This window comes from Zootoca vivipara, chromosome 13, assembly GCF_965207765.1.
Source record: "Zootoca vivipara chromosome 13, rZooViv2.hap1.1, whole genome shotgun sequence".
Lineage (NCBI taxonomy): Eukaryota > Metazoa > Chordata > Lepidosauria > Squamata > Lacertidae > Zootoca > Zootoca vivipara.
The window spans coordinates 16334088-16347691 of NC_142596.1; the positions used below are offsets into that span (position 1 = coordinate 16334088).

General features: G+C 44.6%; 2 protein-coding genes across 6 annotated transcripts in view; both read right to left on the bottom strand.

Moving 5' to 3' along the window:
- CEMIP (cell migration inducing hyaluronidase 1) overlaps positions 1-13604 on the bottom strand; it is a 158811-nt gene that overhangs the window by 112486 nt on the left and 32721 nt on the right. The window lies entirely within an intron of this gene.
- LOC118093031 (cell surface hyaluronidase CEMIP2) overlaps positions 1-13604 on the bottom strand; it is a 98381-nt gene that overhangs the window by 33521 nt on the left and 51256 nt on the right. For all 5 annotated transcript variants that reach the window (XR_015946760.1, XR_015946761.1, XM_088656508.1 and 2 more), the window contains exon 19: positions 6022-6230. Coding sequence is in view for 3 of the 5 variants with exons in the window: in XM_088656508.1 (XP_088512634.1) it covers positions 6022-6230 (209 nt within the window). In the remaining 2 variants the exon portion in view is untranslated. The remainder of the gene's footprint in view (positions 1-6021; positions 6231-13604) is intronic.

Genomic DNA, 13604 nt, shown 5'->3' on the forward strand with positions numbered 1-13604 from the left:
CTGGAGACCCAAGTTTAGGAAACCCTACCCTAGTTCAATGAAACAAGTTAAACTCGCAAGCAAAACTAAACTTCTGTGTCTGTCTATAAAACTGAAATTCGCCTCCGCTGTTTGCTACTGTTGCCTTCAAAGCTCTTTAAGCACTCCTAATTGCTGTGCCAAAAATTCCCCCTGTATTTCCCATCCACTTGCAGCCATTCTCTGGCAATTGACCCTAAAGAAAACGGAAAGCTATCAACGAGGAGAATCTTGGTGTCTGCAAGAGTGTCCTTTCGTTTTACAAATCAGCTCCATTCAGCAATTCTCCCAGATTCCCATACTTCAGACTAAAACCCAGGAGGCGACAACATGAGGTAATGCGTCCCATGGGATTTTTCCAGGTCAGGAAGTGTGGGCAGCTAGGAAGGTTGCGAAGTGCTGGAGAAATCTTTACCGGAAAGAAACACATATATATCTCTTATCTCAGAACCATAAAATAATCTCAAAACCACACACTGACCCACATTATAAAGAAACTCCCAAGAATGAGGCAAGAAAATTGAAGCTTCTTTCACAGAGGGGGGAAAAGCACTGGCAAGAAACTAGAGAGCAGATTTCTGCACAGCACTAAAATATATGCCAACACAATCAGCCCACATAGGAAACTGAATGGGGGGTGTTGAGGCTGAAAGATTCAAAAGCTGTCCTAATGCTACCTTAGCAAGCTCATGGCCAGGGCAAGATTTGAACTGGTGACTTGTGCCAGACCATGATTCAAAGGTCTGCACTAGATCTTAAAGGATTCTCATCCTCTCTTCCACCTCCTCCATTTCTCATAATGCCCAGCCTAACAAAAAAAAACCCAGTCAGGTGAGGACTGAGCATGTTCATTGGGCATGGAATGGTGGCTAACTATTGGGGTGGGATGAATGGTCCATCGGCAGCACCCTTAACAAGCCACAGTTCCCAGGATTCTGTGGGGGAAGCCATGACTGTTTAAAGTGGTATAATATTGTGTAGTGCAGATGGGACCAATGATGCTGAAAAAGGAGCTGCCATTTTTAGCAGGACCCCATCAGTGGTAGAGCATCAACATAGTATGCAGGTTCAATCCTCAGCATCTAAGAAATATTCTCTGCCTAACATCCCAGACAGATGCTGCCACTCAGTGCAGACAACTCTGGTCTAGATGGACCAATGGTCAGACTCTGTATTAGACAGCTTCCTATGTTCCTGTATCTCAGCCACTACGGTAATTCTAGGTTACACTCCTTGCCAAACTCGCCCTGAGGAGTCCCACCTCCCAAGGCCAAGCCAATAAATCTTCAGCAAAGAATTTCAATATGTGCATTCCTTCCAATCTTATGTTAAACATTCCAGCACTTCATATGGCCAGAGTTTTAGGCTGAACAGCCAATTACAGCCTCTCTTTTTTGGCCTTTTGTTCTGCTCAGTTAATTTTAATCTCAACCGACTTGCAACGAACCAGCTCAGATAAGCTTCTTACAAGGATCTCTGGTTAATGTTGCTATTGTTGGTTCAAGATAGAGTATGAGCCTGCAAACTTTACTGCACTTGACTTCACTGCCAATTACACTTGGGGGGGGGATTTATGAGGGTTTAAGATAAGAATCAATAGTGGCAGACACTCAGGTCTGCCCACATTATCTGCAGCCTTCTCTCGGTCCCAAGTTAAGAGGCAAGAGTTGCTAACTTTTCCAGAGAGAAGCCATGGCTTCTTTGAACCTTAGATATGAAACGTGCAAAGTCCATTTACAGACTTAGTCCATATATCAAGCTCAAGCTCCATTTCCATGGTGTCTCCACATCCCATGACTTGTGATAGTACAGCAGATATTCACTTATCAGGGAAGAAAAGCAGTGAACTCCAGCACACCTCTATTGGCCTCTCAATACTTTCAATGAGTGGCCTTGGGCTGCCTCATCCCTCCTTCTAACCTACTTTACATGTGAGAGAGACTAAAATGGGGGGAAAGAACTACGTATGATGCCTTGGAGGATGGGTGGGGTAAAAACAAAATAAGTAACACATAGAACAGGCTTCCTCAACCTCAGCCCTCCAGATGTTTTTGGCCTACAACTCCCATGATCCCTAGCTAGCAGGACCAATGGTCAGGGATGATGGGAATTGTAGTCTCAAAAACATCTGGAGGGCCGAGGTTGAGGAAGCCTGGCATAGAATCATAGAGCTGGAAGGTCACCCGAGGGTCATCTAGTCCAACCCCCCTGCAATGCAGGAATCTCAACTAAAGCACCCATGATATCATCAGTAGTGTAGATGAGATCCATGCTAAAAAAAGACCCAAAGCTTTATTGAACCAGCTGTGCCCCATTAAACATGCCTAGACTTCTTAGTAAATATTGCAGCGTTTTTGGAGCCCAATTAACAGCGCCACAAAACGGGCCACAAAAACGGCAAACAAAATCCACCACTTCAGTTCTCTTGATGTTTTAAATATGTGTGCCTTTCAGCCTGCAAATAAAGCACCGATGGGCCAATTTACTCAAAATGGGAGATGTTATTCAATTTCACGGCTTTTCAAGCAAGTAAAGGCAAAAGACTGGTGTGCAGGCAGTAGCTTGTTACACCAAGTCCTTACACCTTGTATTCATTCCATGCCCATATTTCCACCCACTGCCAGCTGTACCTATCCCTCCTCCTCCTCCTCAACCTCTCCTTTTGACAGTCTCCTCTTAACAAGTTTAATGTCTATCGTGAACATAGGTGTGTTGGGGTGTTTGGTTTGGTTGTGGTTTTGTTTCTGCAAATGGGCATTCCACGTAAGCCTATTCCTTTGAGCAATTCTCCCTACCTGCAATTTTGGTCCTTATACGATGAGTGCATGAAAGAGAAGGAAAAAGAGTACACTAAGTATGAAGTTGGCCTGCAAACAGAAAGAATCCATTGTGCAAAGATCATAGGCCTCTGGACTTGGAAGGATTTACATGTGTAGTCAACGCAGGCAAAGAGCAAGGACCTCAATCAGTTCTACAGCAATTAAAATTCCAATCAGCCCTCTATGATCTTCTGCCAAATAGCATCAGACTGTCCCCCTTTCTCCTCCCGCCCTGCCATGGAACAGTATCAAGAAGTTTTGAATTGCACAAAGGTTACTATTGCGTGTCATTATCTCAAACTTTTCACCACTCATGGTGCTTCCATGCATCCTCTTTTGTTCTGAACAATCCCTGTGATAACTCTTAGTGGAGGTGAGGCAGGGGACCATAATTCCCCCATCCCAGAGTTTAAGTGTCAAACGTTCATATGCTTTGGGGATTTTTAGTGAAAAGGCAAGAAAGAGGTGACAGTACAGAAGTGAATAAATTTATGCATGGTGCGGAGAGTTTTCCTCCCTCTCTCATAGCACAAGAACTTGGGGACATCCAATAAAGTTGAACATTGGAAGATGCACAGTTAAACTACGGAACTCACTCCCACAAGAAGCAATCATAGCCACCAACTTGATTAGGCGAATTCATGGAGGATAAAGCAATCAGTGGCTACTAACCCTGATGATTATTTTTGCCATGCTGCTTTCCCCAGGAGAACTCACTCTTTAACGCTATATCAGAACAAACTGCAATTCTGATTTTCCACGTTTTCAGCAGTAAAGAACAGGTTTTTGCGGGGAACACGCCGGGGCAAGAACACAAAGAAGAAGTTCTTAGCTTTAATTAATAATAATTTAAAGCATGGACCTGTACCTAGAAATGTGGCACAAAAGGAAGGCTGGATGAGCCCATAGGTGAAAACAAATACATTGGATAAAAGCTTATATGGTTAATAAAACAAACACCTTCCAAAACAGAAAGGCTTATGAATTATAATTCCCACAATTCCTGACCATTGACTATACTGATGGGGGCTGATGAGAGCTGGAGTTCATTATCATCTGGCGGAGCCACAGGTTCTCCATCCTTGGTATATAGAGTTCTGATCATTAGTGTGTTGAGTTAGTACTATACCTTCAAAGCATATTATTTCCCTCAAAGAATTCTGGGCACTGTAGTTTTATCACTCACCGAGTTATAATCCCCAGAAACCCTTAGCAAGCCACAGTGCCCAGAATTCTTTGAGGGGGGCAGGATGTGCTTCGAATGTGCTTTAAAAATATAGCGAGTACATAACCAAAGCTGTTCTTCTAAAAAAAGATATCCACCTCTTCCTATTCATTCCAGGGCTTTTTTTTTCAGCCAGAACTCAGTTCTGACACCTCTCAGGTGGGTGCCATTGCCATTATAAGAGAACATGGGGGGTGTTGTTCATGGTGAATTCTGGCAACTCTTTTCCTAGGAAAACAGCAATGATTCTGCCCTTCCATTACTTCTGGTGGATTCTTGGCATTCTAGCTTCAGGAGAGGAGTTAACCACGCAAGTCTTGAGTGTCAGTATTACAGATGACCTCAGGAACAGCCTGAATTCCCGGCGATAAATTCTTTATTCCCCCTATGAGCTTCTCTTAGCCAATGTCAAATACGTATTCCAGAAACATGACTGCTGCCTCTCTGAAACCTCAGCATCCCCCGCTATCTCCATCCACTGGGGTAAAAATAACTTAATTATGCTATCAAGCTGTGCTTAGCAAGACCAGGAGACTAACATTAAGAGTGTCAATCACGTTGTCTCCTCATTTTGCACCATATGCATTTTGCACATTCTTTCCCGCATCAAAAAATCCACGGGTGTATCGGAGTTAATCATCAGCCATATTGTTTGTACAGTTTCCCCCATCAACTTAAAAAAAAAGGGAGACCTACTAAAGAAGGTACGACCTGTCTAGTCTTGCTGACATCTGCAAACATTTACTTCCTGATTCTAAAAGTAACTGCAATGTGCCATTTAAACAAACACACACACACACACAACAAGTAAGTTGCTAACATGAGAGCTTTGCATAGACACGTTCATTGATTCAGCAAATGACTAGGACTACCATTCCATAACAACGCACACAAACGGATATTCGGTGCAGAATACAACTGATTTCTAGTCTTTAGGGGCTTACGCAAAACTTCAAAACCTTAAATTCTTTTTATATCCACTGCTTTTAACTTTTCGATTCTGCAAAACCAGTAGGGATAGTTCAGTCAGAAGGGCATGAGACTCTTAATCTCAGGGTCTTGTGTTCAAACCCCACTTTGGGTAAAAGATCCCTGCATTGGAGGTGCCTGTAACCTCGCTTCTCGCAGTTTGAGAGCCAGCAGAAGACCCTCGGAGGAGGACCTCAGTGCATACAGAATAGACAAACAACTTTCCAAATAGGCAGCAGACATAGACATATGCACTGATAAGACACAACTGCACTGATTTCTTGGGGGGGGGGGTAGAATTCCTGAGCCATGACAGGAAAGAGGCTGTTAGTGAGTGTGTGTACACACACCCATATCCTTCCTAGCCTTTTTGTAACAGAAAACAGAGAAAAAGATGGAATCTGGGCCTCCCTTCTTGTTGCACTCAAACTTATTACTCTTCCAGACTGCTGTCTATCAGTTCTGAATTATTTCAGTAGGGAGGGTCCCGGTGTTTTGTTTTCCAGGTTTATATAACAGGGGGGGGGGAATGAAATAGCAATCGCAGTGTTTAGACTACTGGGGAAATGCAAGCCTACATAGGCAATCTTCATAATCACTGCTGCCCTTTAACAGAAAGAGGGAGAGGTGGGATATAAATCACAAGCGGAGCAGCTAGTGTAAACTAATGAGAACGAACAGCATGCCAGGGATCTGCTGGATTTAATCTTGAGGCCGGAATGCCAACAGTAACTCGAATCTCTTCCCCCAAAAAAAACCTTACTGGAAGGGGAAACAGCACTGCACATCAGAGAGATGGCAGCAAAAGTCAATAAACAGAGCCATAGCTTCTTTGTTGGTCTTTTGTTAAAGTCATTTTTAGAAGCCTTAACTTTTCCAAAAGTTTGAAGAAGGAGAAAAGTCAGCAGGAACCTGGAACAGCTTTTAAAAACAGAAATCCTAGCAAACACCACAGAGCTCGCCGCGCCGCACATTTTCCATCAATGGTACCTATTGAAGTTGACCGGGTAAAGGATGACATCTTCTGGTGCTCTGCCATCCCACTGGATAATATAGCTTTGCTCCAGCATCACCACAGGCTGGTACTGTTGGTATGGCACCCCTCTGTTCACTCCGTGTAGCCTCAGAGGATGGAAATGGTATGTGGCTCTGGCAATTGATAAGGTCAGATTCTCAGGACGCCTGGCTTGAATATAGAGCTGAAAGAGAAAGCGGGAAGAGACCTATGTTACAGCCAATCAAGCTCAGCTTTCACACATGCATTCGATTAGCAGCCATGCCCCTTTCAAGACTTTTTGCCAGCAAAGGGCTCTGGGTATCCAGAGCTGTAGCCAGGGGACTACTTCCAACATAAATAGTGCATCAGCGACACAAATAGCATTCTGAAGGGTTATTTCTTGGGAAAAACAATAAACACAGGCAATAGATATTGTCCCCCCCCCCAAAGGGGAATTACTTAAGACCTGGGATAAGCTCAGTCGGTAGAGCATGAGACTCTTCACCTCAGGGTCGTGGGTTCGAGCCCTACATTGGGCAAAATAGTCCTGTACTGCAGGGGGTTGGACAATATGATCCTCGTGGTCACTTCCAACTCTGTGATTCTTTGATCTACAATTGCAAAATATGTGATTCCCCAATTGGAAAGCAAGAGATGGGGCAGTGAAATCCCACTTTTTGGGGGGGAGAGACGGGACAAAGCTATGGAAGGTGCCAAAGAAAAATGTGGTCCCTGCAAAATGAGACAGGATACATAAGCAGTGGTTTGGGAGTGCTGCGGGGGTTGGGCAGAAGGTAGATCGTGATCAACTGGTTGACATTTGGTTGATGGTTCACTAAGGATTTCTGTTCCCAATTGTTCCAGAATAGCTGTAAGGGGGACGTTTCAGCCACTGAGAAGAAGTCCTCTCATCCTTAGTGCTGATTGGAGCCAATCAAAGTGAAAGGAGGTGAGGATTGGCTCCTAGGGTCATTCGGGAGAAGGCTTGTAGGAGAACACTGAAGAGTTGCTCTGTATGCTAAGTGTTTAGGAACACTGAAAACACAAGGTGCTTCTGTTTCAAGAGAATGGAGTGCAAGTTCTGTTACATCAAATGGAATGCCAAGGAAAACACAGCTCAAGTCACTCCAAAAGAAGATAATAAAGCACTCCAAATCACTTGCCCATGTATGTGCACAGAGGGGGGGGGCGGCCCAGATTCAACTGGAGGAAGCACGCGGAGGTCTGCTCTAAACATTGCAATGCATGCCTAATCATTATTATTCTAGAATTGTAAGATTGCTGTATAAACTTAGAAGGTTTATAATCTTAGAAGGGGCTGGTGGCTGTGAGAGGGCATGGCTGCGATAATCAAGAAGGGATCCTGAAATTAGTCACTACACTACAGATGCCAACGTAAAGCTCGGAGTAAGTTCACACTGGGAGAGACATTCCATAAGGTATGTGTCCCCAATATATGCTAACAAGTGGCATTTATGGTCGTTCTGCATTACATGCTATGCTTCGCACAAGAGAAAGAGACTAGCAATTGCTGTTCCTCTGACAAGGATGCAGTGAGTGTTACAAAAGAGAGAGGGGGGAGAAAGAGAGAGAAAGAAGCTTTGCGGTTAGTTAGAAATATTTCTAGTCTGACTGCACTTCAAACTGCAGCCAACGCATGGACAATTTCAAGGCCTATAATCAAGACCATTTCTCACTTTCCTATATCTAAGCAGTCAACATCGAGTCCTGCATATTCATTCTTTTACTATGTAGTTTGGAATGACTGACAAGTCCTTTCTTGTTATTGCAACTAGGATTAAGAAATGGTAGCATGCAAGTGAATGCAAAGATAACCTGACTGCAGGCTGGTGACCAATGACACACACACACACACCCCGCAAAAAAAAATACCTGATTTAAAAATGTAGGGTAGTATTCAGCTAAAGTTTACTTAGAATAGGCCTAGAGAATTTTATTGACCTGCACATTTTCTGGCCTTTTCCCAACACTTTTAATATAGGACTGCTAGATGACAACAGGGAGATTTCTTATTGATGGAGGACGGTGAAGGGCGGGAGAAATTATCCCACCTTTTGGCCCAAAGATTCTGAATGAAACTCACTCTATAAGCTAACACAACCAACAAGATATGGCTAATGATTGATAGCGGTGAAATAAAATGGGGAAAGAAACAAAACACCACAAAATAGGGCAGGAATATGAAATAATGCTGGTGATAAGGAGAGGCTTTAAAAGAGGATTAGACAAATTCATGGAGAGGGCTAGCCGTGATAGCTATGCTCTGCCGCCACGTCTGGAGGCAGCAATGCTTCTGAATAATAGTTGCTGGAAACCACGGGAGGGGAGAGGGCTCTTGTGCTTGAATCCTGCTTGTGGGTTTCTCATAAGCATCTGGTTGGCCACTGTGCAAACAGGATGCTGGACTAGATGTGGCCTGATCCAGCAGGCTCTTCTTATGCGTTTTGTTTGTGATTCATAGTGTACAGCAGTGGTTTTCAACCACTGTGCCGTGGCACCCTGGGGTGCCTTGAATGATGGTCAGAGGTGCTGCGGGCAACACTGGCCTCTGTCCCTCTTTCCTTTCCTCCCTCCTGCTCTGCCCTCTCGCGTCACTGCCTCCCAAAGGCTTGCACAGCTGTTTATTGCAGCAGCCCTGGCTATATGATCTTACCTTCCAAGTCCCGGACTGCAGAATCAGGGACCGGCAGCTGTGTGACACCGGAAGTTGCGTCGACGTAACTTCCGGTGTCGCTTTGCCCTTCTATGGGCACCAAAAATGGCCGCCGTCGGCTTCAAAAGTAGCTTCTACGCATGACCGGAAGTGCGTCGACGCGACTTCCGGTGTCAGCGACGGCCATTTTTTGTGCCCATAAATGGGCGGGCCGACACCGGAAGTTGCGTCGACGCACTTCTGGTCATGCGTAGAAGCTACTTTTGAAGCTGGCGGCGGCCATTTTTTGTGCCCATAGAAGGGCAAATCAGAAAGAAAGAAAAATGGCCGCCGGCAGGAGAAAATAACGGAGAAAAACGGGAGACGAAGTGATACGGGGGACGACCGGGAAAAGGTAAGTAAAAACGGGGGGTTTCCTGGGGAAAACGGGGTACTTGGCAGCTATGTATATGATGCTTCTGGGCAAATGATGCTTCTGGGAAGCACCTCTCTTTGGGGAGTGGGGGGGCAGCTCAGAGACCAGGGGTGGCAGCAGCAGCTACCCAAAGGACTCCCAAGGAGAGGAGAGGAGGCTGAGGGAACCCTCCACAAGGGAGGGTGTTCGAAAAAGGGTGAGAGGCTGCCAGCTCTGCAGGCAAGGGGTGACATAACTGGGCTCCTGAGCCCCACAGGGGTGCCGCAGAAAGAATGTGGTTGGTTAAGGCAGCCGCAGACTCAAAAAGATTGAAAACCTCCCTCCCCCTCCATCCCTAATACATGTGCACACTGAACATACATGTACGTTTGGACTAAACTCAAGAATCAGCATAAAAATGATCAAAACACACTTTTACTAAAAGGGGATTTCACCTGTCTGTACCACCAAATGAATACAGGGTCTTGTCTCCTGAATCCAAAAACAGGAGGGGAAAGAAAAGCAGATTTGGTCATGGAGTTTCCAAAGATCAAAGGGAAGCAAAGGGTTTCGCAGTCCTCCGTGATTGGAACTAGTCCTTTTTATGCCTTTCAGAGCAAAAATTCAGAGCGTGCACACAGCACCAGTCTGTCCAAGCAGGACGGAGGCTGCCTTTAGCTTCTGAAAGTTGATGGCATTTTGAAAGCTGAAATTTGTGCTCCGTTTCAAAGCAAATACCTCTCCCGGCGCTCGTGCCAAATTCTTATGCGTTCCCTTCAGTCCAGGCAAGTCCTGAACTAAATTCCCCACAGCTTAGATGCTGATTGGATGGGAAACTCTAGTAAAGAAGGGACAGGTCCCAGAGAAAATGACTGTTTGTTCTTGCCTTACAGCGCCAAGGAAAGTTCTTAGGACGGAAAAAAGGGTCTCACTGCATGGAGTGCCATAATGCGCTTATAAAAATAGACCAAAAGAAGAAGAAGAGAGAGAGAGAAAAGGGGGGGGGAGAGCTTATCTTGTTTACAGTTCAGAATTTTTATGCAGCACCAAGTAGCTAGATGCAGAGCCGTTACCCATGTGAAGGGTGGAGCTGTGGCCGAGTGGTATGGAACATGTTTTGCACACAGAAGGAACTGGGCTCAAGCCTAGGCATTCTCCAGTAAGGATGGGCGGATGTGTCGATTTCAGTTTCTCATTTTTAATAATCATAAGTTCAGTTCTCCACATTTCCACATTGGTTTGCAATTTCCAGTTCATGAAAATTCATCAGCATTTTTGTGCTAATGGCTTCCAAAACTGATGTTTTTTATGCAGTTTGACCTGCATAATGGATGGATGGATGAAGAGAGAGTGAAGGACAGAGAGAAAATGAATGTATCCACCTACAGCCCTGTCCAACTTTTCATTTTCTCAATTCTTCACTTCTTGCGCATTTTTGCATGGCTCTGCTGGTTAGCATTAGAAGAGCGTCTGGAAAGCAGGAGTGTCGAAAGCTGCCAAAAACAGGGTGGGAGAGAGTTGTTGTTGTTGTGTGTTGTCTCTCAGAGCCTCAGATATATGATTAACATTCTCCAGGACTTTCTCATTAGCAAGGAGAATTCCTGGCTGCACGAGGGAATTTAAAACATGACATTGGGCTGCAGATCCAGCTAGCATCTGCTTAATATCCTTCCCTGAATAATTTACAGGGCAGTTTCCCCCTTGGCATGCAGTACTGGGATAACCTGTCAATAGGAATAGTTTATTGTCCCCAAAAGTCAATTTAGCTGAGATATATTTATGTGTGTGTATATGTTCTGGCCCTCCTCATTGGCCTGAGGCCACCCTACATCTTCATCTATGTAGTTTCATTTTTGGATTAAAGTAGTTTCATTTCTTACGTTTTACCTGCCCTGGCTGAACCATTTTGATTGGGAACATAGTTGATGCATGATTAAGGGTCAGGCTTCCACAACCTCGGCCCTCCAGATGTTTTGAGACTACAATTCCCATCATCCCTGACCATTGGTCCTGCTAGCTAGGGTTCATGGGAGTTGTAGGACAAAACATTTGGAGGGCCGAGTTTGAGGAAGCCTGACATTAGGGATGAGGAGCCTGTGTCCCTCCAGATTAGCCACGCTGATGAGGAGTGATGGAGCCCAATAACATCTGGAAGACCACAGGTGTCCTCACCCCAGATTAAAAGAAGGAAGAAGAAGAAGAAGAAGAAGAAGAAGAAGAAGAAGAAGAAGAAGAAGAAGAAGAAGAAGAAGAAGAAGAAGAAGAAGATTTGCACCGCCAGGGTTTGTTTGTTTTTCTAGAACCACAGCTGGGGAGGGAAGAGTTAAACATCCCCTCTTTATGTTCTGCACTTTCATTGAAATTTGGGCTTCTCCACTCTTATTATTTATTCTTTTAAGAAATAATTTGAACCACAGTTGTGCATGAGAAGGAGAAGAAGAAGTCTGTGACCCATGTATCCAATTCTGCTTGAGTAGCAATCCTTTTGAGCAACCTAATTCAGGGCTGGGGGGGGGGAGCATTTAATTGTAGTTGGTAGACAGTTGCGAGCCAGAAGCCTTTAATGATCTACTGCAAAGGAGCCAGACCCAGACCCATTTTCTGCCCCCACCCCAGCTTTCGTGAATCTGTCAGTAGCAATGTAGGAGCTGCCACTGTGCTTCTTAAGCCACATCAGCGCTACCATTTGAAATCGTTTCCTAGGAAGAGGGGTTGAATGTTAAACCACTCGGGGAATTGTAGCTCTGCGAGGGGAATAGGGGTCTTCTCCAAGCAGCCTTAACAAACTACAGTTCTCAAGATTCTGTGGTAGAATCCATGACTGTTTAAAGTAGTATGGTGTTGCACTAAATGTAAAGTGCGGACAGGCCCTGATTTTGGATGGTTCTTATATCCCATCCTCTGTGTCTATTTTGCCCTGTGTACCTGAATCAAATCAAATCCCTTATGAATACACAGTGGAAGTGAGGAACAGGTTTAAGGATTTAGATTTGGTGGACAGAGTGCCTGAAGAACTATGGATGGAGGCTCGTAACATTATACAGGAGGCAGCAACGAAAACCATCCCAAGGAAAAGGAAATGCAAGAAAGCAAAATGGCTGTCCAACGAGGCCTTACAAATAGCGGAGGAGAGGAGGCATGCAAAATGTAAGGGAGATAGGGAAAGATACAGGAAACTGAATGCAGATTTCCAAAAAATAGCAAGGAGAGACAAGAGGGCCTTCTTAAATGAGCAATGCAAAGAAATAGAGGAAAACAATAGAATGGGGAAAACCAGAGATCTGTTCAAGAAAATTGGAGATATGAAAGGAACATTTCGTACAAAGATTACCATAATCAAGGACAAAAGTGGTAAGGACCTAACAGAAGCAGAAGACATCAAGAAGAGGTGGCAAGAATACACAGAGGAATTATACCAGAAAGATATGGAGGTCTCGTACACCCCAGGTAGTGTGGTTGCTGACCTTGAGCCAGACATCTTGGAGAGTGAAGTCAAATGGGCCTTAGAAAGCACTGCTAATAACAAGGCCAGTGGAAGTGATGATATTCCAGCTGAACTATTTAAAATTTTAAAAGATGATGCTGTTAAGGTGCTACACCCAATATGCCAGCAAGTTTGGAAAACTCAGCAATGGCCAGAGGATTGGAGAAGATCAGTCTACATCCCAATTCCAAAGAAGGGCAGTGCCAAAGAATGCTCCAACTACCGCACAATTGCGCTCATTTCACACACGAGCAAGGTTATGCTTAAAATTCTACAAGGCAGGCTTAGGCAGTATGTGGACCGAGAACTCCCAGAAGTGCAAGCTGGATTTCGAAGGGGCAGAGGAACCAGAGACCAAATAGCAAACATGCGCTGGATTATGGAGAAAGCTAGAGAGTTCCAGAAAAATGTCTACTTCTGCTTCATTGATTATGCAAAAGCCTTTGACTGTGTCGACCACAGCAAACTATGGCAAGTTCTTAAAAGAATGGGAGTGCCTGATCACCTCATCTGTCTCCTGAGAAATCTCTATGTGGGACAAGAAGCTACAGTTAGAACTGGATATGGAACAACTGATTGGTTCAAAATTGGGAAAGGAGTATGACAAGGTTGTATATTGTCTCCCTGCTTATTTAACTTATATGCAGAATTCATCATGCAAAGGCCGGACTAGATGAATCCCAAGCCGGAATTAAGATTCCCGGAAGAAATATCAACAACCTCAGGTATGCAGATGACACAACCTTGATGGCAGAAAGTGAGGAGGAATTAAAGAACCTTTTAATGAGGGTGAAAGAGGAGAGCGCAAAATATGGTCTGAAGCTCAACATCAAAAAAACCAAGATCATGGCCACTGGTCCCATCACCTCCTGGCAAATAGAAGGGGAAGAAATGGAGGCAGTGAGTGGTTTTACTTTCTTGGGCTCCTTGATCACTGCAGATGGTGACAGCAGTCACGAAATTAAAAGATGCCTGCTTCTTGGAAGAAAAGCAATGACAAACCTAGACAGCATCTTAAAAAGCA